Source organism: Zingiber officinale, chromosome 1A (assembly GCF_018446385.1).
Source record: "Zingiber officinale cultivar Zhangliang chromosome 1A, Zo_v1.1, whole genome shotgun sequence".
NCBI lineage: Eukaryota > Viridiplantae > Streptophyta > Magnoliopsida > Zingiberales > Zingiberaceae > Zingiber > Zingiber officinale.
Genome location: NC_055987.1, coordinates 184,131,614 through 184,157,043, shown reverse-complemented (window position 1 = coordinate 184,157,043; position 25,430 = coordinate 184,131,614). Strand labels below are relative to the sequence as shown.

Genomic DNA, 25,430 nt, shown 5'->3' with positions numbered 1-25,430 from the left:
TCGAAGATTTTCTTAATAGGTATAACCTTTACTTTCTTTATAATATTCTTATTTTTTTATGTTTTTCACTAAACCAAAACAAAATAAGGAAAAATTAAATTTTTAAAGTTTTTTCCCACCCAAATCTTAAACTTTTTCTCGTCCGGTTGCCTTATTGTTGAGCATCAATCAGGGTCATCATTTCTTTTATGAATATTCAGAATGCCTCGGTAATACGCGAAACTTAAACTTTTTTATTTTAATATTTTAATAATAGTTTAGTTTTTCATTTTTATTATTATATCATTAAGTACTTCTAGCAATGACCCTAGGTTTCCCACTAAAGAACATAGGGTTAGATTTTTATCCATTTCTTATGTGCCCTTACGTAGTCGGTGTTTATGTAGAACTTTCTTTTGGCGTTCATGCATTCCTAGTATAAAAGTTATTTGAGTATTATCAGCTAGACTAGATTATTATTCCAATTCGGTTAACTCAAGTTTGTGTGTCGAATTATACAATAACTTAGTCAAAGTAGACTATTTTACATATACTTCTAGCGTCGCTACTATAGAAGTCACATTATCTCCTACCACCCTTAGAGACTTCCTAGGTTTGTGACCCTCAGCTATTCCATTTGTCTGTTATCCTCCTAAGAATTTATCATTTGGTGATATATCCCAACTCCCACATCACTTTGGGCACGATATACTCGTATTTTTTTAGCGGTAAAGGGTACCAATAGTCACCCAATTTAGGGCAGTCACACTTAGTGTTCAACATTACATTTTCTATAGGGTCCTGGTGAAGTGCATCTCGCCACTCCCCACTAGAGACGTCACTATGATGCAACTTTTTCACTCCTTTCTCTTGTATGCATTCTGTCATAGGTTAGATATCGATATTAGTCTATATATGTTCTGGACCATTATTTACTCAGCTAGCATCTGCACTAGCAGACGAGTCCACATGCCTACTGTCATATTCTGACCTCTTACTTACACTCATTAGGTATTGATATCACCGCAAGAGATGTGAAACCCCTAAATGAGTTCTACATGATAGGTGCTATGAATCTATCATTAGCCTCCATACATATAGATGATCAAGGTATAATGTCTTGGAGGACAGCCCAACATCAACCATACCAGCACCAGCCAAACCAGCCTCAGCCTGCCAAGCATCCTCTTATCACTGAGAAGTAGCCTTAGGATAATCTAGAGGCAATTTGATGCTTGAGTATCTATCGATACCACCACCTCAGTCGATCCTACTCTTCCAAACCGAGTTACTTGTCTAGAGACGTCTGTGACTAGTTTACGACAAGAGGTACATGATCTTCAGGAGGAGACGAGGACTAGCCATTGGGAGACGCAGGTTAGACAACAACAGATTCTAGAGATACTCCTATCATGGGGTCCAACTCACCGTCCGTCATCCTCCTCTGAGTAAACATTTTGAGTTGTATTTTTTTACTACTAGTTTATGTTTATAGCTTCTAAATTCATACTCCATGAACTACTATTTTGCCTATTATTTTACTACTTACCTCCTTTCCATTCTATTCTTATGCATTTGTTTATTTTCTGCTTTTGATGAATGGTAAAAGGGGAGGGGAGGGTTAGCTAGAAAAATAAAATAAACTAACTCAACATACTTTTGTCACATTTTTTTATATATATTTTTGTATATTTTTTTTCTAACTTTAATCAAGCTTGTCATTGCATCAAAATAGGGGAGATTGTTGATGTAGTTGGCACCAATGATCAAACCTGAGTTTTGATAAATGACAAATGAATTAAAGTTAGATGTTATGCTTTTCTAATTTGTCTACCAAGTGTGCAGGATATAACCTTGATGTATCTAGAGGACCGAAACATCAGGTTGAAGTCTAGCTAGGTTGATAACTGACACTAAGTCTAGATTGGTTGAGATCTGGCAGAAGAAAGTCCAGTTGGTTTGACAATTGGCTGAAATTTAGATTGGTTGGGGTTGACAATCGGTTGAAATATGACAAGAAGTTCGTGTGGGTCAAGGGGCATGACATCAAGGAAATCTAAGATTGGTAAGTGGAAGTAACCAACTGGAGGAGAGATCTAGTGAGGACGCATTCCCGGTTGAGGGAACAGTAGGAGTCGATCCAGCTTAGGTCGATTTGAAAAACCTAAGCTGAAATTGTAACTAGATCCTGGTCTCGGGAAGACAGAATCTAATTAATACTATTACCTTATTGTGCTAACTTTATTTTGCAAGATAAACATATTATGATTGCTTGTACTAACTTTTTTTTATTGCATGAAAGGCAAAGGTGAAAAAGGGTGGTCCGAGCGCTCGGAAGGGATCTGAGTGCCCAGACTTCGGGCACCCAGAAGGGATCCAAGCACCCAGACTTTGGATGCCCGGAGTTGGCTCGGGCACCCGGACCAGTTTCGCAGAGGCAATGACCCTTGGCGGGTGCCTAGCTAGGTACCCAGACGGTCCAAGGGCCCGAAGTTACTCCAGGCGCCAAGGCAAGGGAAACTTCATCGTCGCAGTATGTTGGAGTGCAGTGATTGCCCAGCCCACATCAATAGTCTAAGTGCCCGAAGATGGATAAACTTTGATGATGAAATTTCGACGAGAGCTTGTCATGTCAGCACAGTCTAAGCACCTGGAAGGGGATCCAGGTGCCCGAACAGGGCTATAAAAGGAGACCTCGACTAGCAACTTCAAGACATCAAGTGCTCCAGCTTTCGCTCTTGCACATTGCTCTGAAAAATCTCCTATGACAATGTAACGCTCAATCAACAATCGGACATCAAATTCTACTTATTTTTTCTGTTGTCGATAACTTTTCCTTATAGTTCTTGTACTTCATTTTTTTAACATTTCGAACTATTAATAGATTGTCCAATAAAAACACTCAACAAGTGTAGGTCTTGGAGTAGGAGTCGTCGAAGGCTCCGAACCAAGTAAAAAACTATTTGTATTAGTGCTTGTCTTTCTCTTTCTCGCTTCTTTCTCCTTAGTTTTATTTTTGCTGCATATTCTCGATTTCTGAAAAAAATGACTAATACTATTCACCCCTCTTCTGGCGTCTTAACGATACAACACTTTATTTAGGTCATCCGAAAACTTAGATTTAATATTTTTTTATCTAATCTATTTAAGATAAATATTTACTAACTATTAATAGTTTCTTTTGAGCAACCAGCTTGAGAACTATAATCATATCTTTTTTTCTAACTACTACTTCATCAAGCTATCTATAATAATACTTCATTTCTTATTTTACTCTATAATATAACATCCAATTTTGTTTATCACTTTACCTTTTCTCTTATCTATTTTGTATCTTGTACGTATAAAATATTATTTTTTTATAATATTTATTTTTTTTAGCTTATGATGTAATAACCATTACATATTTAATAACATACCCAAGTTGCTAAGTAATAATCGAGACCTATAACTTTGCTTACCAAGAACAATCTAATATTACATATTTACATCTAACATCTAAATGAGTGTGCAATTTTATTTTATTTAAAAAAAATAAAAAATCTCACTATGTGATTATGCCTGAACAATGACATCCATCTCCAGAACATGGCCGATTTATTACGTGCATGGGCCTACACGGAGCCACTTCCTGGGCTCCCGTTGACAGTTGACGTCGGAACCTCTCTTCTGTTCCACCAAATCGATCCTTTCCATGCAACGCCAAGAAATGGTAAATGGAGTTGCCGTCTACATCCAGAGCCACACGATCAGAACGGAAGCAATAAAAAGGAAAATTCATTCAAAATATGTTTTTCTTTGCTGTTCACGGACACTACTGGACGAGCGTTCAGTAGTAAAGCAGCCGTGAATTCCACAGTTGATGAAATCGACATTTGCGAAGTCGATCGGCACCTACTCCTCGTGCTGCCGTTGCCCGTTTCCATCGACTTAATTACGCAGGCAGTATAAGTATCGATCGCGAGCTAGTCCTCTGACCTCATCGTCTGAATCAGGGCACTCGAATCGAAGCCCAAGCCATGGCGTCGGCCTCAGGTCGGTTCGGCATTTCCTTCTTGATCGTGTTCATGACGTTGCTGGTTTCTTCTGGGAGAGGCCAGCTTTCCTCGTCCTTCTACAGCGAGACATGTCCGATTCTGCCGGTGACTGTGAGCTTAGTAACGAGGACGGCTCTGTTTCTGGATCCGAGTTTGGGAGCCTCCATGCTCCGACTCTTCTTCCATGACTGCTTCGTTAATGTAAAATTAATTAATCGATCTCTCTGTTTTTCTTGTGAATTTTCTCGGAGGGAGTTTGACGATTGATTTGAGCTGGCGAACAGGGTTGTGATGGGTCGGTTCTGCTGGATGACGATGGGAGTTTCGTAGGGGAGAAGAACGCGGGGCCGAACGCCAACTCGCTGCGCGGCTTCGAGGTCGTCGACACGATCAAGACGGCGGTGGAGATCGAGTGCCCCCAAACCGTCTCCTGCGCCGACATCCTCGCGCTGGCGGCGCGCGAGTCCGTCGCTCTGGTAAAATTGATCGGTGGGTTTTGATTCTGTGGGACCGAATTCATTTTTGATGGTTGTGGCCATGGCAGCTCGGCGGGCCGTCGTGGGCCTTGGGATTAGGCCGGCGCGACTCCACCACCGCGAGCCTCAGCGGCGCCAACAGCGACCTCCCCTCGCCGGCCTCCAGCATCCCGCAGCTCGTCTCCGCCTTCGCCGCCAAGGGCCTCAGCGCCCGCGACATGACCGCGCTCTCCGGCGCGCACACCGTCGGCCAGGCCCGCTGCGTCAACTTCCGCGACCACGTCAACGGCGACGCCAATATCGACGCCTCCTTCGCTGAGCAGAGGCGGCGGAGCTGCCCTGCCTCCGGCGGCGATGGCAACCTCGCGCCGCTCGACGAGCAGACCGTTGGCACCTTCGACAACGCCTACTTCCAGAACCTCCTCGAGTTCCGGGGGCTCCTCCACTCCGACCAGGTGCTTTACAGCAACGGCACGCAGGAGTCTTCGCTCGTGCAGCTGTACGCCTCCGACTCGTCGGCCTTCGAGGCCGACTTCGCCGCCGCCATGGTCAAGATGAGCAACCTCAGCCCGCTCACGGGAAACAGCGGAGAGATCCGAATGAACTGCAGATCGGTCAATTGAAATTGGTATAGATTCTTGAAGTTTTTCTATTAATTATATATTTAAATCTGTAACAAAAAATAACCAACGTGTGTTCATATAATTTGCGAGAGTGAAAAAATAATATCCAAATGTATATTCAATCGCCTCTAATAAATATTGAAGACTTAATTGTAAATTCAATAATAACAATCAAATTTTGATGGACAATAATCAAAAGAAGGCTTCTTTTTAGTGGAAACAAAAGGGACGCCTATTTGTTATGTTTTTAAGCAAAAGGACGTCACTACCCTGTAAAATTACACATCTATCCTAAGTGTATTGTTTGGCCAGTTTGGTTCTTTGGAACAGGACGATAGTTAAATATGGGATATTGTAATATAAAATTTTAGGGCCGAAATTCGACACATCTAAATATACCTTTTCCTATATCTTAGCTACATATAATAATAATTAGTAGTCATCCATAATTTACTTTCTCTGTATTGATCTAAGGACGGATTAACGGACATAAAAACGAACGAATCATCTTTTACCATATTATTTGACCAATTTAGCCTTTTTGATAGATTGATTTTGATTTGTTGACTGAACTGATTTCAAATTTAAACTCAAATCATTCATATAAATTTGCCATATGCAATGTGATTTTATAATCATATACGCTATAGCAGTTACATTTCATAGTGGTTAGTTCATGTAATATTTATATTATAGTAGCTCCAATTTAAATTTATTCTGTTCAATAATATTCCTATTATAGCATCTACAAATCACAATGGGTACAACTCAAATTTATCTTGTTTAACAACATATATGTTGCAACAATTATAAAACTATAGCCGCTATAATTACAACAGTAGCAATGAAATCATAGCCGCTATAACAACGTTGACTTGCCTATTGATACAACTGGTCAACCGATTCAAGATTTAATGCGTCTAATAATAAATTATAAGAACCGTCACATCAATTTTTCTAAACACAAAATTTACTTTAAATTTTATATTTTATATAAAAAAAATAATGTTTGCATCAACTAATTTGAGAGAGATATTAAGGAAATGGATTAGAAAATGAAAAGTAGATATTACATTAGAAAAAAAAATTAAAAAAAAAAAAAAAGAAAATAATTAAAATTTTTAAATAATAAAAATTTTAGGATAATTGATGTAATGTGGAGGGATGATAATTTCATCTGAATCCAGTGGAAGATCTGATATCCGATCTGAATGGAAAAAGGTATGAAGAAACTCTTGATACCCGATATCCAACCCGAATATTCATCGACTCTGCCAAAGCTGGAAGCTCGTGCTGTAACTATATCAATCAGGTGAGTAGGGACTGCTGCGGGAACTGACAGAACCACTCTAGCTTGTACTACAGGTGGTACTGTTGGAAAGGCCGAGGGAGGTATCCCCAGTGCTGCTGCATAAACGGGGGCAAGTGCCACTGGTGGCACTGTAGGGTCAATATAGGTGGGGGCGACTAGAGGTACGGTAGATTGTGGTACCGAATATGAAGCAACTGCTACTGCTGGTGTGTGTGTCGGATGTGCAGTAGGCACCAGTGGCGATAATCTCAGGTACGCCGTAGGTACTGGTGGTGGTGGTGCCGGGTACATAGTGGGCATGACTAGAGTAGGTGTCAGGTATGCCGATGGTACCGTAAATATCGTAGGAGTGGGTACGGTGGGTACAATCAGGGTAGGTACCTCTGAAATAATCAGAGTTTAAGAGCCCGACGTGCCCGCAGTACTATGCGGAGTCTGTCCCTGATCGGCAGACTCGTCCCCAGTAGACATATCTGGTGACTCTGTCGCCAGGGATTCCAATGTCCTCTTGCGTGGACGTCCTGCACCACATCTCAACACGAGAACACGTGCACCTTACCTCATATCTGTTAAATTATGACATAGATATTACTACAAGTATCAAAATTATAAAAATTAACATTTTACCTATTTATCGTATGGAGATATTTCGTCGCTGTCCAATCCCCATTTATGACCTCGGAACTCCGAAACGAGAAAAATCGATGAAAATTTGTACAAATCCGAACAAAATTCCGAAACATAAAAAATCTACAAAAATCCATATAAATCCGAAAATATCTAGATTGACTCGCAAAACGGGACTATATATATATATATATATACATCCACCGACTAGTTTACATTTTTGTTGGATAATAATAATTAGATAAAAAAAATTATAAATATAGAAGATATTTTATTCTTTAATAAATATAAATAAATCTATCGGATATTCTATATCCGATGAGGATGACGATGAAAAATATAAAATTTGATTCGAATTTGACTTATTGTCATCTCTAGTAGTAATGTATAGTAAAAAAATAATTATCTAAATTTAATAAAATAAATAATTTATTTTAAATTTTAGAAATATCATATAGAAATGGAATGCTCTAATGTAAACAGAAAAGACAGCTATCGAGTAAGGTGCTCTTTTCATTGTGGCAAAAATGAGAAGGAGTGATCTTTTCATGAACAATAAACAAATGAAAAAGATACACGCATGTGACGCTTCTAAAAACTAAAGACGCTTTTTGATTTCCACTCAATTTTTATCCCATTAAATAAAGTTAATTATAGCAAAGAACAAAAGTTTGAATTTACTGTGGGAAATAAAGAGATGTTTGACTTCTTTCTAAATGTGCAATTTTTTTTTCATCAACTCTTAATTTCGATGATATTATTAATATTACTGTGGGTTTAGATAACATTTTTTAAGTTAAATTCAAGATCAAAGTATTATGGACGAGGCTAAATGCACAATTATAAGATAGTGACAACCATCGTAATCCCTGCACCAACCGTCTTAATTCATGGCAAGAGAAGACTGAAGCTTGAATCTATTAGTAGTTTTTGAAGACTCCTCTTTGGCGAGTTTTCTCAAATCTACTGAGGACAGAACTTGCGGATCCACTGTCAAAAATCTTCTTCCATGATCAGGAAAAGTCAAGCTAAAAGAGGGTACAAACATTGTCGCCTTGTCTAACCACCGTTTGATGAAGAGGTTGAGGTGTCATTGTTGACATTGACACCGCCTTGGTTCTTGCAAGTAAGCTTTCAGTCACATAGTACCAAGTTCATAATTAGCATGTGGAACACTACCCTAATCATGTAGCCTCTATATGCCAAATTCTTATAAATACAAAAAGGGTTAACTAAGCCATTGATGAGAAAATATTTGTTCAAAATGAGTATCATCCATTCTTTCACGACTTAAATGGTTGAGTAAGAACTTGTAATCTATTAAACTTGGGAGATATAGTTGCTAAAATTTCATTCTCAAAGTGCACAAATTCTATGGTTTCCCCTATATGATCTTAGACACTTAATAGCAGTGTCACATTAGTTTTCTACTTTGTTATTATATACCTCAAATTTATTCATAAGTTGACCTGTAGCATGCTGAACTGTAAAATAATATCACATAGACAAATCAATCAACTCTTAAACCGCCATCTAGAAAAAAAAAATGTGGCAAAAATGATATAGAAATTAAACATAAAGGACCAAATTAAAACCAAAATAATAATAATAGTAATGGAACAAGCTAAATGAACGTTAGCAAATGAACCAGCAACAAAATGAATGAAAAGGTTGCTGCATCATGGTTAAAGCTACGAGGTGTTAATAAATACCAATGTCAAGAAAACCTGAAATTTTTTGAAGTAATCGATGAATGCTACCAGCTTCAGAATCTCAAACTAGGATCAACTCTTTTCATCCATTCTTCTATGCAACAGTATAAATCTTCCAGCTCACTATCTCAAACTAGAATTGGTTCTTTGCATCCATGCTTCTATGCAACAGTATAAATCTTCACTACTTTGGTCGTATCACAAACAACAAGGTTTTCTGAGTCGGTAGGCGTAGTACATAGCCAATTGATCTGCCATGAAAAGATGTTAAACTTGGTCTTCCAATTTAATGCGAAGTTCAAATACTCGGATCATAGACTCTTAAAAGGCTATAATTTAATAAAACTTAATAGTATTCCTCATGAACAGGGTAAAAAGTTGATATTTAGTTGAAATGAAGCATAATCAATAATTAAAATTATAAATGATTTCAAATTTCAAATATGCACTCATAACCAAAGCAATATAAAAAAGTTCAAATAAAGGATTCAAAATTTAAGTTTCAAATGTCAATAAAAGTCTTTAATCATCAATACATGACCACGTAACAAAAGTTGTTGTTTTATGATCAAAAGATTACGGGTTCGAATCTTCGAAGCAACCTCTTGTAAAAAACAGGTTAAGACTGCGTACAATGGATCATTCCCCGAACCCGACATAGCGGGAGCATTGTGTACCGGGCTGTTTTTTTTTTTTTTTACATGACCACGTAACAAACTTCCAAAATATTTTTTAAATAAGTGAAGAACTTTTCATACTGCAATCAATAACAACAATCCTTAGAATATCTCTCATGTGGCATGATCAACATCAGTCCTAATCTTCAACATCGAGGGTTGTCAAACATAGATGAGATATCTATGTGAATTTGATGGTTCAACATCAATCCTAATCTTCAACAACATGGTTCACAAGGGTGGCACATGAACCATCAAGGCTAAGTTGACTTGTGAACTCAGAATGACTAATAACTTATGAATCAAATCAGATATCTATGTGAATTTCATCGAAATTCTGAATCCATGATTGTTCCGACCTACTGCTATTGCCATGATGCTGAATAATGGCAGATTTCCCTGAGGACACCTAAGTTTCTAGTTTTCAAAATCATGCACCCTACATTATTCTAACCAAATCTAATCACCTCCTCATTTTACATATCCAAAATAATATTGGCTTTAAATTAAATTATTCCATTGACACAAATTTAATCATTTGGGACCTAAAAAAGGTACCTGAGGCTTTGACAGACAGAGAGCTACACAGTAAATTTGAGCTAAAACAGATTGGAAAGAACCATCAAGGTATTTTGCAAAGACTTGAACATTTTAACCCAAAAATAGTTCTTAGCAACTTGAAAACACTGGAATACTCTACTTGAGACTCCCAAAAAAACAATTTGTATGATTTTTTTCATCATTTTTACTTGAAATAAGATATTTTCTTCTCAACAATACCAAAATACTCCATTTGAGATTCCCAAGAAGCTTCTAGTGTAAATTTTTTTTTTAACCAAAATCACTTGATTTTAGCTACCTTGACGGCCATTGTTAAGTCAGAAAAATTCTTTTCAACTTGAAGACATTGGAAGACAACTTGAGATGCTTGGGAAGTCTTTGGTATCTAGCCAAAACGATTTGTTTTCCATCTTGTTTCTGATCATTTCTAACTCAAAAATAACATCCTTTTTCAACTTACAGATGAATACTCTCTACTAGAGACTCACAAAATCTTACTTATAGAAAACAACAAAAATATCATTTCTTGCATAAATTGATATTGTGGTCAAGTAATCAAGATTGTCATCAAAAAAGGAGAAGGAGAATGATGTGGAAAATAAAGTGGCTAGACGAATGGTATCATGAGTACTCAATCACTAGCATAAATTGAGTATTATGTACAGGTCTTTTACCTTTTTCTTCAAGTTAATACTCAAACTCAAATAATTGTTGCAGCTAGATTGTTCAGGAGAGAAACATTTAGACCAATCCCACAATTTCACTGATGCATCATTTCCACCTGAAAGCAGAAACTTTCCACGCTCCCCAAACAAGGAAAATGACCTGTGCCAGCCAACATCCTTAGTTGTTATACTAGTGAGATTCCATTAATGCTTGAATTACTTACACGCAAGATACACTGGCGGTGTGGCCTCCTGAACTGAAATCCAGCTGTGTGCTCTTGTTTTGATAATCTGCATGAGTATTTGACGATTGTGCTTCACCTCTTTTTGATCTCTGAGCACTCTTAGCTAAAGAAGAGCTTTTCGACTTCAAAGTTGCTAGACTGGCTTCCAAATCAATCACATCAATAACACCATCACCTCTTGCAACAGCACATACCTTATTCGGACCACACGTGATATCTACTTCTGGTATTGCTATTGAATGAACAAAAGCAGGATTGAAACATTGCCCCGCATTCCCAGTGGAAATACTGCTATCAGGTTCAGTCATTCCTTCAGTAGAAAGAAGATTGTCTTAACATACTAGTTTTCAGAAAAGCCAACTTAGTCAATCACTGAAAATCTCTCTAAAACTCAAAACCTTCCAGCAGTTACAATACAAGTTATAATGCTACAGATGTTTAAATTTCATGCATAAGTCATTCAAATTTAACAATAATAGCAATTTGTTTCTTTAAAGGAATGGCATGTCCTTATCCAAACATGCTCATCAGTATGTAACAACATTTCCATTCCAGTATATATGAGGAGAAAAATTGTGCATGCATACAAATGATGTCTATAAAATTGAAGGGCCTACCATAATCAATCACATTGTATGGCCGTCCTTTAGAGAAATCCCATATAGCAAGCTTCATGTCAAGACCACCAGTTATAGCTGCCAAGTAAATAATAAATTTTAAGGGAATTGTTTTGTCAACTTATGCTCTAAACACATAGGTAAGTTATATGATCATCTAGGTCTAATCTAGGAAGTTAATGTGAGTTGGCTTATAGCAAATATTTTGGACTAAAATATCAAATAAAAATGAACAATCATTATAATGGACCGATTAAAGGACAAGATTGAATTGTAATGCAGAGTTTTTGTCTACTATTGAGAAAATTGAGGGCGCAATAGAAGCATCATAATTCATACATTCTAACTTTGATTTAAAACAGGCATAGGTGACAAGGGAAGAAATAACCAATGTCGAGGCTTCAAACCAAATCCAAAGTTACAGACAGCAAATAGATGGTTTTATAAAAAATTCAGTTATACCCAAAGGACTAAGAAGAAGAATATTTTAAGTTATTGATGCAGATAAACATTTCCAAAGTAGCAGGATCAAGTAGGGAAAAAACAGAGACGGTAGACAATATACCATATTGCTGATTCCAGAAACAGGGAAAACAGATTATGAGATCAGAAAACTGATAGCACAACATACTAGATATTATGAATGAATATTAAGAAGGGTGATAGGAAATTGGCAAAAAACGAACGGACTGATTCTAAACACTGACACCATGACATTCATTTCAAGGTAAGATTCACAAGGGCTTCAGAAGCAATAGATCTTGAGATGCAAAGGGGAGTAGAAATATTAATTCTACATTTGGGCTGAATTTTGTTAAGCATATACCTGTCCAAGGTTTCCAGGGAATAAATTGCACGCTACTGCAAATCTGTTAAAAAGCTAAGGGCAAAAAATATTTTGATTTGCATATAAGAACTTTAATAACTTCTTATAAATTCCACAAAATGAAAATAATTTGAGATATAATCATGCAAATCATGTCTTGCACTTACAAAGGATACACTAGTATGAACTGATCTTAATGTTTTGTAGAGGCTTTGATGCACAGTGTCAATGATCTGAAAAAACAAAGAACAAACAAAGACATGATAACATTAATTGAATAGTTTTTTTGGTAAACAAATGTAAAATCGGATCACAGAATTAAGTTTCTGGAATTGGAAGATGGTAAACATAATCTTTCTTTGGCAGTGACTTGAAAAAGATAGTCAAGATATACATTAAGGGATCCACAGTTTAGAGTTCAAAAGATACAAATAGATGAAACTACTTAAAAGAAATACAAATACCCAAGCAAAAAATCAAATTGAAGATCAAAATAGATGGTTAGAGCAGGCACACTCTATTCTCTTCCAATTTCTTTACATTTCATACCATTAATCTGCGTCCCAATCATGCCCAAAACCAAGGATTCCAACTGTTTCAGTCCCATGATGCGGTCATGCTGTCTCCAGATGTAGCACATCATTTGAACAATTTTTTCAAACAAAGGTCTTTTCGACTCAATGTGATTACTGTCATCACAAAATCCAAAGTCCTTGACACTTTTAGTTGAAATAATAGAGATGAAAAATTAAACCTAATTTAAAATCATCAGAAGTGAACTGTGATAAAGATTGTACTTGTATTAGAGGTGAAACTATAGTTTCTTGGAATTATCAACTAATTGTCACAGTTAAAAAGCATAGTACACATGCATGGAAACAAAGTCAAATGAAAAACAATGATAATGTGGAAAAGGCAGAGGTGGTATATCATGCAATCCGTCACAACACTTAAGTACCTTAACCTCACCACTATCATCTCCAGCAGCAAGAAAATCTGACTTCATGCTGAAAGAAATCTGCAAGGAAATATTACAATGAATATACCAATAGGCTTGAGAGCCTAGTCAATATAATAGTTTAAAACTTAACTGTTATATATGTTGAACAAATTCACAAAAACAGCTAATATTCAAAAGGGAGAAGGCCCGGGTTATATAGTTAAAAGATCTGTAGCTAATTGTCAATGCTAATATGATGACAAGAAGTTGAATGCCACCCCAAAATAGAAATTTTATATTGAAATTCAAATTCCTTTAACAAAATTATTCTCCATATTACGTACCTGATTTATCTCTTCTTTGTTAAAGCTGTAGGTTTCAAGTGGCTTCCAGGAAGATGCCTGTAAAATTAACTTTGTGTATCAACTACTTCTCGACGTAATACAGTCTTTTAGAAACTCCAATGTTCTTAGTGTTACTCTACAGAAAATCATATAATAGCAAATTGAAATTTGCAGCTGGACCTAGTGTCAGGAGTTCACAGGCACATGCAAATTGTAGGATGATTTAAGTAGCAGTAGCTCACAAAATGAAAGATGAAAAATAAGGCATTCATAAAACTGAAATGGTATTCTCTATGTACTAAAACATACAAGCAAGAGATATTTCACATGACCACCTTGATTTTGACCTATAAATAACTGAATATTAAGGGAGAGAATTTAATGACACTCAGAATAAAATAAGAAATCTGATTTTTATTTATGGAGTTTAAATGACAGTTAAAAACATAAATGTGTAGTAATCATCTTTCAAGAGAACACAATGCAAAAACAAGTCCAAAGGCGACTTTAAGATAAAAGAGAGAAAGGTTAAGTTGAGAATTTTTGTGACCAAAGCATCATATAATCAATAGTAAATACAACAATATTTCAAGGAAAATAAAAGGTAACACTTTTACTAATGAAGATAGAATTGAAAGCTATATATAGATACACACACACACATGAGGATAACGAGGGCCTAACAACATGTCAAAACTTAATTAATACCTCGATGTATCTTATGAGCACAACTTTTATACATGCTAAAACCATAAAAATAAGTATACTTATACATGAGAATATCTGCAAACATATTATGCATAACTAGTTAACTACTCACCATCTTGATGTCAAAGCACATGACTTTTGTTCCCAAAGAAGCATAGAGAATATCTTCATTTCCTAAAACACCGCAAACATATTTCTTTGATAAATTGAACCAATTGCTAAAGACATTAATGAGTTCAGTTAGTGTGTTACTCTGTCCAAGTATATGACTTAAAACAATACGAAAACGGACATCAACTAACCTGTTTTGAAACATAAACAAGAGATGGATTCCATCCCAAGATCGATAGTAAAGAGAGCATCTTTACAACGCAAATCAAACCAGCAAATGCAACTATCCTATTATACAAGAGAAAAATTCACATCAAGATAAGTTCACTGGAATATTTGGATTCTGATAACATATATATTACAGATAGAAGCAAGGTAGAATTGGTTCATAAAAACATAAATAGACAATAAGTTCATTCATGGTTGAGTCAAGAGTATGATCACAACCAAGATTGTGTTTGCACCTCAACAAGCAAAATTTGGTACCTTGGAACTAATTTACTAATCTGAATGTACCAACCATTGAGAGAATGATTAACTCAATATTCCCAAATACACTTGATACTTTGTTTGCCATACTTCTTTTTATCTAATAGTTCCTATTATTATATGAGGAAATTACCATATTCAGCAAGGGGTACAAATTAGGGCACATGCGCTTCTTTGGCCTCAATGGTAATACATCGAAGCATTAATTAACTTGTCTATGCACTTAGCATATGCAATTAGAGGGCCAAGATGGTCTAGCAACATAAAATGAAATACCCTTTTTCAATGAAAAAGGTTAACCCAATATGACATCGTAGAAAACTCAGCATACCATCATCGCTAGTCACGGCACTTATAGATGAATCTCCCTACTAATGCGCATGTTATTCTGCAGCTAAGGTTTGAAGATATGTTGTTTACTACACTGTTTTTTAACCTTGCACATCTGTACACAACCATACATTGTACATGCTGGCCAGCACTGGCCAACAAGCTTTGTATCTTGATTCACCATGCAAGGTGCAATCAAAAAGACAAATTACTTAGCCGAGAATTAAACAGTCGCAGGACCTTTTAATGAGTCTAAACTACACTATGAATGCAATTTTCTCCATTTTAAGAATATATTCAAAATTGATATTTGGTCCTAGAGTAATTTTATGGCTGGGATATAACAAATAAAATTAGTTTGCCAAATTTTATTAATTAGGCTTGGACCACAATGTTAGCATATAATCAAATGAGCATTTGGTCAAGGTTGTGGGGCTTATGCAGTTCCCCTTAGACATCAGTTTGGTCAAGGTGACTTGTGTTGTAATACTGATTATGCAAATACAGTAATCTATTTGCACCAAAATAGCAAGCATGTAATAAACTTGTAAATGAAAAGAGTAAGGTTGAGAAATCGTGTGTCTCTGGTTGAAGCGCCGGCGTGCCGACTGTCTTTAGAGAATTTATTGCCGCCCACGGTGCAGAGGCTCTCCGGAAAAATTCTCCCAAGATCCGACAACCACTCGTGTTGTCCGTAGGTGCACTTCAAAACGAACGTCGCACTCGGACTCTACCTCAGATCGTAGAACCAAGCCTCAGAACAGGGAAAAATTAAACTCTCAGCGAGCGCAGAGAAGGAGGAGAAAGCAGACTGCTTTGTTTTTCGGTGTGTGGAATGATGAACAGAGGTGCTGCATTTATTCACGCCGAAGCATTGCTTTGGCAGCGAACCGGGCAAGTGCGTCGCCTCTTCACGCGTGAGCAGGTGCGCTGCTTCCTTACGCGCGGGCAGGTGCGCCGCTCCGCTTCCTCACGCACGGATGCGTTGCTTCTGCTTCCTCACGCGCTGACCAAACCCAAGAGTGTGCACGGCTCGGGACAGAACCAAGAACCAGACCAAACCAGAGACTGGCAAAAACAAACAAGTCCGCCTGCAAGCGCGAGGCTCACGAGCTGGGGATTTGCACCCCCCCTGCGCGCGATGATCGCGTGCGTCGCGCCCGATTTATGGATTTCCGGCTCGAACCCCCCGAAACCACCTGATTTGGGCTCGGCCCGCGTATGCGTGTAGGCCCCCTTAACTTTGCTAAGCAAGGATGGAAGTGCTCCATATATAAGGCCTTCCAACCTTTCTTTGCTTAGCAATGTGGGACTAAATGCATACTTCTATGCATTACAATAAGCAATGAAATAATTTGAATTAAAACACAACAATCCCCCACTAATTTAAATTATTTTGGTTGAAAACAAAGATATGTTCTGAGGCTTGGTTGCAATGAGCTTTTAGTGAAAATACCTTCTGGTTTGAATTTTCACCTAAGTACACCAATCTTATTCACATAGGTTTGAAGTGAACTCAGTCTTGAACTTAAACCTTTTATATGTGAAAATCAATTGGTAACAACTCATCACGGGCGACGGTTGAATCCTTCTGGGTTGGTGCATTACGGTCATGGCACCGAATCTTGTTTCATAAGTGCTAAGGGGAGTTGCCTAAACCCCCCACACTGCGGCCACACAGTTACACTTACATAGGTGAGTTCTCCAAGGATGTACTGCAAGCATCCTGTCATTAAGACCTTGAACTCATTAAGAGCTCCTAAGCTCATCCTTACTAGCAGTCAAGCATCTATCCAGGGAAGAGACTATGAGATTACATCTCAATCAATTTGATGTTTACGGTTCACCCTTATAACTTGTTTGTACCACGTTGAACCTACTTCTTGGGATCTCCAATTAGATAGGTTGGGTTGCCGTTATAGGTGAAACCAGGATAGGCCTTCCATTCCCTTACTGGATCTCTTGATTTTCTCAGAATCAAGTCCTTTAGTGAGTGGATCAACAATATTGTCTTTTGAACTTACAAAGTCCAATAACACCACTCCAAGAGACACTAACTCACGAATAGACTTTAATCTTATTCGTACATGTCTCTTCTGTTTCTGGTTATACTTGGAGCTTCTAATCTGAGCTATTGTTGTTTGATTATCACAGTGTACTGAAATAGAAGGTATTGGATTTATCATCAAGGGAATTTCAGAAAGAAGACCCTTAAGCCAATCAGCTTCAGTTACTGTCGTATCCAAAGCACACAATTCTGCTTTAGATGTAGAACGGGTTATAATCGTCTGTTTAACAGACCTCCAAGCAACTGCACCGCCTCCAAGTGTAAAGACATAACTAGTAACGCCTTTACACTCAACAGTGTCAGCTATCCAACTAGCATCACTATATCCCTCCAGGACTAGTGGATCAGCAATATTGTCTTTTGAACTTACAAAGTCCAATGACACCACTCCAAGAGACACTAACTCACGAATAGACTTTAATCTTATTCGTACATGTCTCTTCTGTTTCTGGTTATACTTGGAGCTTCTAATCTGAGCTATTGTTGTTTGATTATCACAGTGTACTGAAATAGAAGGTATTGGCTTTATCATCAAGGGAATTTCAGAAAGAAGACCCTTAAGCCAATCAGCTTCAGTTACTATACAATTCTGCCTCAGATGTAGAACGGGTTATAATCGTCTGTTTAACAGACCTCCAAGCAACTGCACCACCTCCAAGTGTAAAGACATAACCAGTAACGCCTTTACACTCAGCAGTGTCAGCTATCCAACTAGCATCACTATATCCCTCCAGGACAAGTGGATCAGCAATATTGTCTTTTGAACTTACAAAGTCCAATGACACCACTCCAAGAGACACTAACTCACGAATAGACTTTAATCTTATTCGTACATGTCTCTTCTGTTTCTGGTTATACTTGGAGCTTCTAATCTGAGCTATTGTTGTTTGATTATCACAGTGTACTGAAATAGAAGGTATTGGCTTTATCATCAAGGGAATTTCAGAAAGAAGACCCTTAAGCCAATCAGCTTCAGTTACTGTGGTATCCAAAGCACACAATTCTGCCTCAGATGTAGAACGGGTTATAATCGTCTGTTTAACAGACCTCCAAGCAACTGCACCACCTCCAAGTGTAAAGACATAACCAGTAACGCCTTTACACTCAGCAGTGTCAGCTATCCAACTAGCATCACTATATCCCTCCAGGACAAGTGGATCAGCAATATTGTCTTTTGAACTTACAAAGTCCAATGACACCACTCCAAGAGACACTAACTCACGAATAGACTTTAATCTTATTCGTACATGTCTCTTCTGTTTCTGGTTATACTTGGAGCTTCTAATCTGAGCTATTGTTGTTTGATTATCACAGTGTACTGAAATAGAAGGTATTGGCTTTATCATCAAGGGAATTTCAGAAAGAAGACCCTTAAGCCAATCAACTTCAGTTACTGTGGTATCCAAAGCACACAATTCTGCCTCAGATATAGAACGGGTTATAATCATCTGTTTAACAGACCTCCAAGTGTAAAGACATAAACAGTAACGCCTTTACACTCAGCAGTGTCAGCTATCCAACTAGCATCACTATATCCCTCCAGGACTGCAGGGAATCTCCCATACCACAAGCCCAAGGATATAGTACCTTTTAGGTATCTGAGTACTCTGTCTAATTCATCCCAATGCGTTCTGTCCGGACAATTGGTAAACCTGCTCAATTTCGATATAGCAAAAGAAATATCAGGTCTAGAACAATTTGCTAAATACATTAGACTACCTATTATTTGTGAGTATCTTAATTGAGACACTGCCACACCACTCTTATTCTTGTGGAGAGTTTTTGAAGGATCATAGGGTGTGACGACAGATTTAACTTGGCTATAGCTATATTTCTCTAATACTCTCTCAATATAGAGTGGCTGAGAAATTGCTATTCCATCAGTTGAACGAGTCAACTTTAGCCCTAAAATCATATCAGCACAACTCATATCCTTCATATCAAACTTACCACTTAAGAGGGCCTTAGTCTCATTAATAATAGAAAGGTTAAAACCAAAAAGTAGAATATTATCTACATATAAACATAAGAAAATACAATTATCACCTTTCATTTTAGCATACACACATTTATCAAAGTCATTCATTTCAATGTCAAACGATAACATAGCACTATCAAATTTTTCGTGCCACTGCTTTAGGGCTTGCTTCAAACCATAAAGAGATTTGACTAACCTATAGACTTTATTTTCATTTCCAGAAACTACATGTCCCTCAGGCTGATCCATATATATCTCTTCTTCAAGATCTCCATTTAGGAATGTCGTTTTGACATCCATTTGATGGACCTCAAGATGATATATGGATGTCAATGCTATTAACACTCGGATTGTAGTAATTCTGGTAACAGGAGAATAAGTGTCAAAATAGTCAATCCCTAGGCGGGCTTTGAATTTATCTACTGACCCATTAAGTTTTAGTTTTTTCTTAAACACCCATTTACATCCTATAGTGGTACACCCAGGAGGTAAATCTACCAACTCCCAAGTGGCATTAGAGATAATAGAGTCCATTTCACTTTTAATGGCCTCTTTCCAGTGCTTAGTTTCAGGAGAAGTCATAGCATCTCTATATGTTACAGGGTCACCTTCTATATTATAGGTGATAAAGTCCTGGCCTAGATCCGTAGACACACGTTGTCTCTTGCTTCTTCTCAGTTCTGTATGCTCACTAGATTCATCTAGTCTAGAGTGACTTGAGGAAGGTGTACCTTCTACAGATAATGGGGCCTCTATGGAAGCAGGCATATCTCTAGTAGGAATATTAGATATAGACTGAGGTGTTATCGTTTTCATAGGAAATATATCCTCAAAAAATGTAGCATCACGAAGTTCTATAATAGTATTTGCATCTATTCCAGAAATTTCAGATTTAATAATCAGAAACCTATATGCAATATTATTTTGAGCATAACCCAAGAAGATACCATCTACGGTCTTTGGACCAAGTTTTTTCCTTCTGTGTTCAGGTACTAGTACCTTTGCAAGGCACCCCCACACTTTAAGGTATTTCAAACTTGTCCTCCGGCCTTTTCAAAGCTCATATGGGCTTTTATCCCTTGACCTCATGGGGACTCTATTTAACACATGGCATGCAGTGTATAGAGCTTCCCCCCACATATAGTTGGGTAACTCAGAACTGCCTAACATGGAATTAATCATATCTTCAAGGGTTCGATTTTTTCATTCTGCTATACCGTTGGATTGAGGACTATATGGAGTAGTTACCTCGTGAATTATACCTGCATCCTGACAAACTTTTTGAAACAGGTTCGAGGTAAACTCTCCACCCCTATCAGACCTTAACCTCTTAATAGTTTTATTTGTTTGATTCTCAGCTTCAGATTTAAAAACCATAAATTTATCTAAAGCTTCATCCTTAGTTTTCAGCAAATAAATATAACAATAACGAGAATGATCATCAATGAAGGTAATGAAATACCGTTTATGGTCTCTCGTTATTACACCGTTAAACTCACAACAGTTAGTATGAATCAATTCTAAAATATCAGAATTTCTATCAACTGATTTGAAGGGTTTACGGGGTTGTTTATATTGCACACAAACTTCACATTTTTTCTTATCATTTATAGCATGCTTAGGAATCATGTCTAGATTCATCATCCTTTTTACGGTATTAAAATTGACATGTCCTAATATGTCATGCCATATATCATAAGACTCAATGTTATATGAACAACCAATATCAGTAGATTTATTTAAGGTAGCATTTTCTACATTGAGTTTAAATAAACCTTCATTAAGGTAACCTTTTCCAATAAAAGTTCCTAAATGTAATATTACAACTTTATTACATTTAAAGTTCAACTCATAACCAGCACGGACTAACTTTGACCCGCTAATCAGATTCCGACGAATCGCTGGAACATGATGCACCTCATGCAGTGATAGGACTTTTCCAGAGGTGAACCTCAGATTAACTTGTCCTATCCCAAACACCCTGGCTGCAGAATGGTTCCCCATGGCCACGGAAGTGCCTTCAATACCTGATAAGTAAGGAAGACAGAGCGATCAACACAACAGTGCACATTAGCACCTGTATCAACTAACCATTCATTGGGTTGATAGATCAAATTTAGTTCGGGTTTGAAGGTAACAAACCTATCGCTGGTGTCGTCACTAGCAGTTACAACATTTGCTTGTGCCTTGGTGTTGGACATATTGCTCTGGTTTTTCTTCTTGGGGCAGAATTTGGCATAATATCCAACTTGTCCACATGCCCAGCACGGCTTGGTTCCATTTTTCTTTTGAATCTTTGGTTTGGGTTTCATCTTGTTCTTCATTTTCTGATTTTTGAATTTCTTCTTGTCAGATGAGACTACTACGTTTGCCTTTGGAATAAAATCCATAGGTATTCTTTTATCATCATCTTTATGTTGCTTCCGATGTTCTTCTTCGATATTTAAGGCAATCATCAAATCTTCTAGAGAGATTTTACTTCTCCGATGTTTAAGAGTCATGCAAAAATCTTCCCAACTCGGAGGCAATTTTTCGATGATAGATAAAACCTGAAATTTTTCAGGTAATGACATATCTCCTTCAGCAAGACCATGAATTTGAACTTGGAATTCATGTGTCTGCTCAATCACAGATTTGCCTTCTACCATTTTGAAGTTTAGGAATTTTGCCACAGTATACTTTTCTAAACCAAAATCTTCGGAGTTGTATTTTTTATCCAAAGATTTCCACAGCTCTTTAGCCGAAGATGTTGAGCAGTATACATCAAATAGTGCGTCTGAGAGCAGACAGGATCCTCCCATGGCAGAGGTAATCCCTTTGCTTAAACCTCTATAAGGCAGCACTATAGGCAGGTTCCTCTTCATCAGGTGAAGGAGGATCTGTTTCTATAACGGAGAATAACCCTAGTGTAGTAAGCCAAAATTTCATCCATTGTTGCCAACGTCTGAAGTTTTGCCCGAAAATCTTTCGGGTCTAGCACTAGCCTCATCAAACCCCGTTACCCTATCATTTATCATGTCTACTGATGCTTACAGTAAATTCTCTAAAATTGTTGTAATACTGATTACGCAAATACAGTAATCTATTGGCACCAAAATAGCAAGCATACAATAAACTTGTAATGAAAAGAATAAGGTTGAGAAATCGTGTATCTCTGGTTGAAGCACCGGCGTGCCGACTTTCTTTAGAGAATTTATTGCCGCCCACGGTACAGAGGCTCTCCGGCAAAATTCTCCCAAGATCCGACAACCACTCGCGTCGTCCGTAGGTGCACTCCAAAATGAACGTCGCACTCGGACTCAACCTCAAATCGCAGAACCAAGCCTCAGAACAGGGAAAAATTAAACTCTCAGCGAGCGCAGAGAAGGAGGAGAAAGCAGACTGCTTTATTTTTTCGATGTGTGGAATGATGAACAGAGGTGCTGCATTTATTCACGCCGAAGCATTGCTTTGGCAGCGAACAGGGTAGGTGCGTCGCCTCTTCACGCGCGAGCAGGTGCGCTGCTTCCTCACGCGCGGACCAAACCCAGTCCGCGCCCGGTAAAAACAAACCAGTCCGCCTGCAAGCGCGAGGCCCACGAGCTGGGGATTTGCACCCCCCCCCTGCGCGCGATGGTCACGTGCGTCGCGCCCGGTTTATGGATTTCCGGCTCGAACCCCCCGAAACCACCTGATTTGGGCTCGGCCCGCGCATGCGTGTAGGCCCCCTTAACTTTGCTAAGCAAGGATGGAAGGGCTCCATATATAAGGCCTTCCAACCTTTCTTTGCTTAACAATGTGGGACTAAATGCATACTTCTATGCATTACAATAAGCAATGAAATAATTTGAATTAAAACACAACAACTTGTGAGGTTGTTGAGTTCAGCCTAGATGAGAGGCAATCAGGTCGATATGAATGTGTCTTAGGTGAGGGCATCACTTCATCCGAGGTGGCTTAACCTAGGGAAGGCAAATTCCCTCAATTTGAGTCTATGAGGAGAATGTGTCTTTGCTTCAGTTGTCATTTCCTGATTCAATCCGCTTGTTGCTTGTAGATCATTATGTTCATACTGAGAATGTATCTAACTTGCACATGACCATCATAGAAGCTAGTTACAACTGTTAGGGCATCTCCAGTAGTTAAAGCTCCAAATGAGTTATTTTTTTTATGATCCCAATATGCCACATCAACAATATGAAAACTTATCGAAGCATCTCCAATGATTAGAGCTCTAAATGAGTTTTTTTGTGATCCAATTCATAGCATGCAATTGCATGGCTCCATGCATATTACGTCAATTTCGAGACAAAAGAGCATGTTTGAATTTTCACTATTGCTCTTAAACTACAAACCTCAAACCTCACCTCTACAACGGTTCGAGGTTTTGTATTCAGCTTTTAAAATTTTACAAACCTCTCATAAATCATACATTAGAGATGCCCTTATCTTCTCCTCTATCAAGTAACATCACTCATCCCTTTAATTATTGCCCACCAGCGTCCAATAAACATGAGCCTACTCAGTTAATTGAAAGATGAGAAACTGGACGCCTGAAATTTGTAAAGTCACAGCATGAAGCTGAAACAAACGCCATAAATTCTTACAAAAAAAAAAAAAACATTTTCGGATATTATGCAAAGGAATGCTTGGCCAATTAACTAAATCACAAGCTTCTCAAAATTTATAGGAACTTCATTGCTAACTCATCAAGGGCTAAAATAATCGCAGGAGAAAGCCCTAAATGAAAGAGAGAGAACCTCGCCGGATGAAGCGATGACACCTGGACGGAAACGAGATGCAATACAACAGGTGACTGTGCCGTTGTGGCCCTTCAATCGCCTCGGCTTCACCGGCGGCGTCGCCATGGCTCCGTAATTCAAGCAGCCCCCGCCTTTCGCCTCCGGCGCGAGCTCCTGGAGTTTACGGTGGCTGAAGTAACTCCGGCTCTAAGCACGAGAACCCAATCGTGTAAAAGAAGGAGCCCCTCGCGGAAACGATTTCTACCGTGTCAGACGGTCACTTGGGCCCGGCTCAAATTCTAGAAGCATGATTCGATCCATTAAGAACTTCAGCCCATTAACAAGTTGGACTTATAACAGGTAAAATAATAAGTGAAACGATCTTATAAGATAGAAAAAAAAAATAATTTAAATTAAGAATATGATATTTGAAACTGATAAAAACAATATTTTGTAGAACATATATTTTAAAATTCAAAATAAAAAATTTGGCAACTCATTTAGCTCTAACTATTTGTTTCTAAAAAAATAGTAATAATAAATATATCACTATTAGAAGAGTTTAGTATTATCCTAAGCTAGTGAAGAAAGTAAAAAAATATATATATTGTCAATATCAAAAAATAAATATAAATGTGCACTTTTTTTTCCATATCCTCTCCACATGTCACATACTCACATATGGTGATCAACTTCCTCTCTTTGGTTATCCATAACTCTATTAGATATAATATTATAGTTGATAAATTATTAAATGGCCTATAGAACGTCAAGTAGATCAAATAGGCCGGTTAATGAAGTAAACATGATGGACAAATTATACAAATAGAGTAGATCCAATTATAATCTTAAGTAAACAAGGCAAATTAAACTAAATTGATGCAAGATGTGAAGATCTAGATCCTAGCTAGTTCGTTGTAGGGAGAGAAAATGATAGGATTTGGATAAAATTTTATATCCTTTTTATTCATCCTCATTTATTATATCAATCTTCATATTTATTCTCATACTCATCATGTATTTAACTTTTATACTCATTCTCATACTCGTCAAGTTTCTGGTATCCATATCTTACCCATCATTCTATTACTCTTTACCATTTTCCTTTTTTTGAAAAAAAAATATTTCAATGCACTTGTCTGCTCTTCCTCATCTCGCGCTCCTTCGATCGGATGAACATTTCTCGTGGAAAAGAAGATAAGATACGTGTTGATAACTGGATAAAGAGAAACTAAGTTTTTTTTAAAAACAGAAAGCAGGTTAAAATTTTTTTCTTTCTCAATAAAAATGTACACATACCCGAATACCTATTTACTATAATCAAATATAATAATTCATTTCACATCGTCCTCCATATCAGATCGGATGTTAAATTATCCATCAG

The 25,430-nt window shown here is 37.6% G+C and overlaps 2 protein-coding genes across 2 annotated transcripts; one reads left to right on the top strand and one right to left on the bottom strand.

Annotated features, from left to right (window-relative positions):
* The first annotated feature begins 3,476 nt into the window (after positions 1 to 3,476).
* LOC122038630 (peroxidase P7-like) lies at positions 3,477 to 5,237 on the top strand. The gene is made up of 3 exons (XM_042598461.1): positions 3,477 to 4,217; positions 4,301 to 4,492; positions 4,561 to 5,237. The coding sequence occupies exons 1-3, from the start codon at positions 3,999 to 4,001 to the stop codon at positions 5,113 to 5,115; spliced, it is 966 nt and encodes a 321-aa protein (XP_042454395.1). The 5' UTR covers positions 3,477 to 3,998; the 3' UTR covers positions 5,116 to 5,237.
* A 3,386-nt stretch (positions 5,238 to 8,623) lies between these two features.
* On the bottom strand, positions 8,624 to 24,271 carry LOC122038629 (WD repeat-containing protein 53-like). The gene is made up of 11 exons (XM_042598460.1): positions 24,065 to 24,271; positions 14,652 to 14,748; positions 14,462 to 14,523; positions 13,642 to 13,698; positions 13,316 to 13,375; positions 12,534 to 12,590; positions 12,358 to 12,400; positions 11,532 to 11,609; positions 10,894 to 11,224; positions 10,679 to 10,829; positions 8,624 to 9,017 (listed from the first exon to the last, which is right to left on the bottom strand). Exons 1-11 carry the CDS (start codon positions 24,170 to 24,172, stop codon positions 8,928 to 8,930), a joined length of 1,134 nt encoding a protein of 377 aa, XP_042454394.1. The 5' UTR covers positions 24,173 to 24,271; the 3' UTR covers positions 8,624 to 8,927.
* Between the last annotated feature and the right edge of the window lie 1,159 nt (positions 24,272 to 25,430).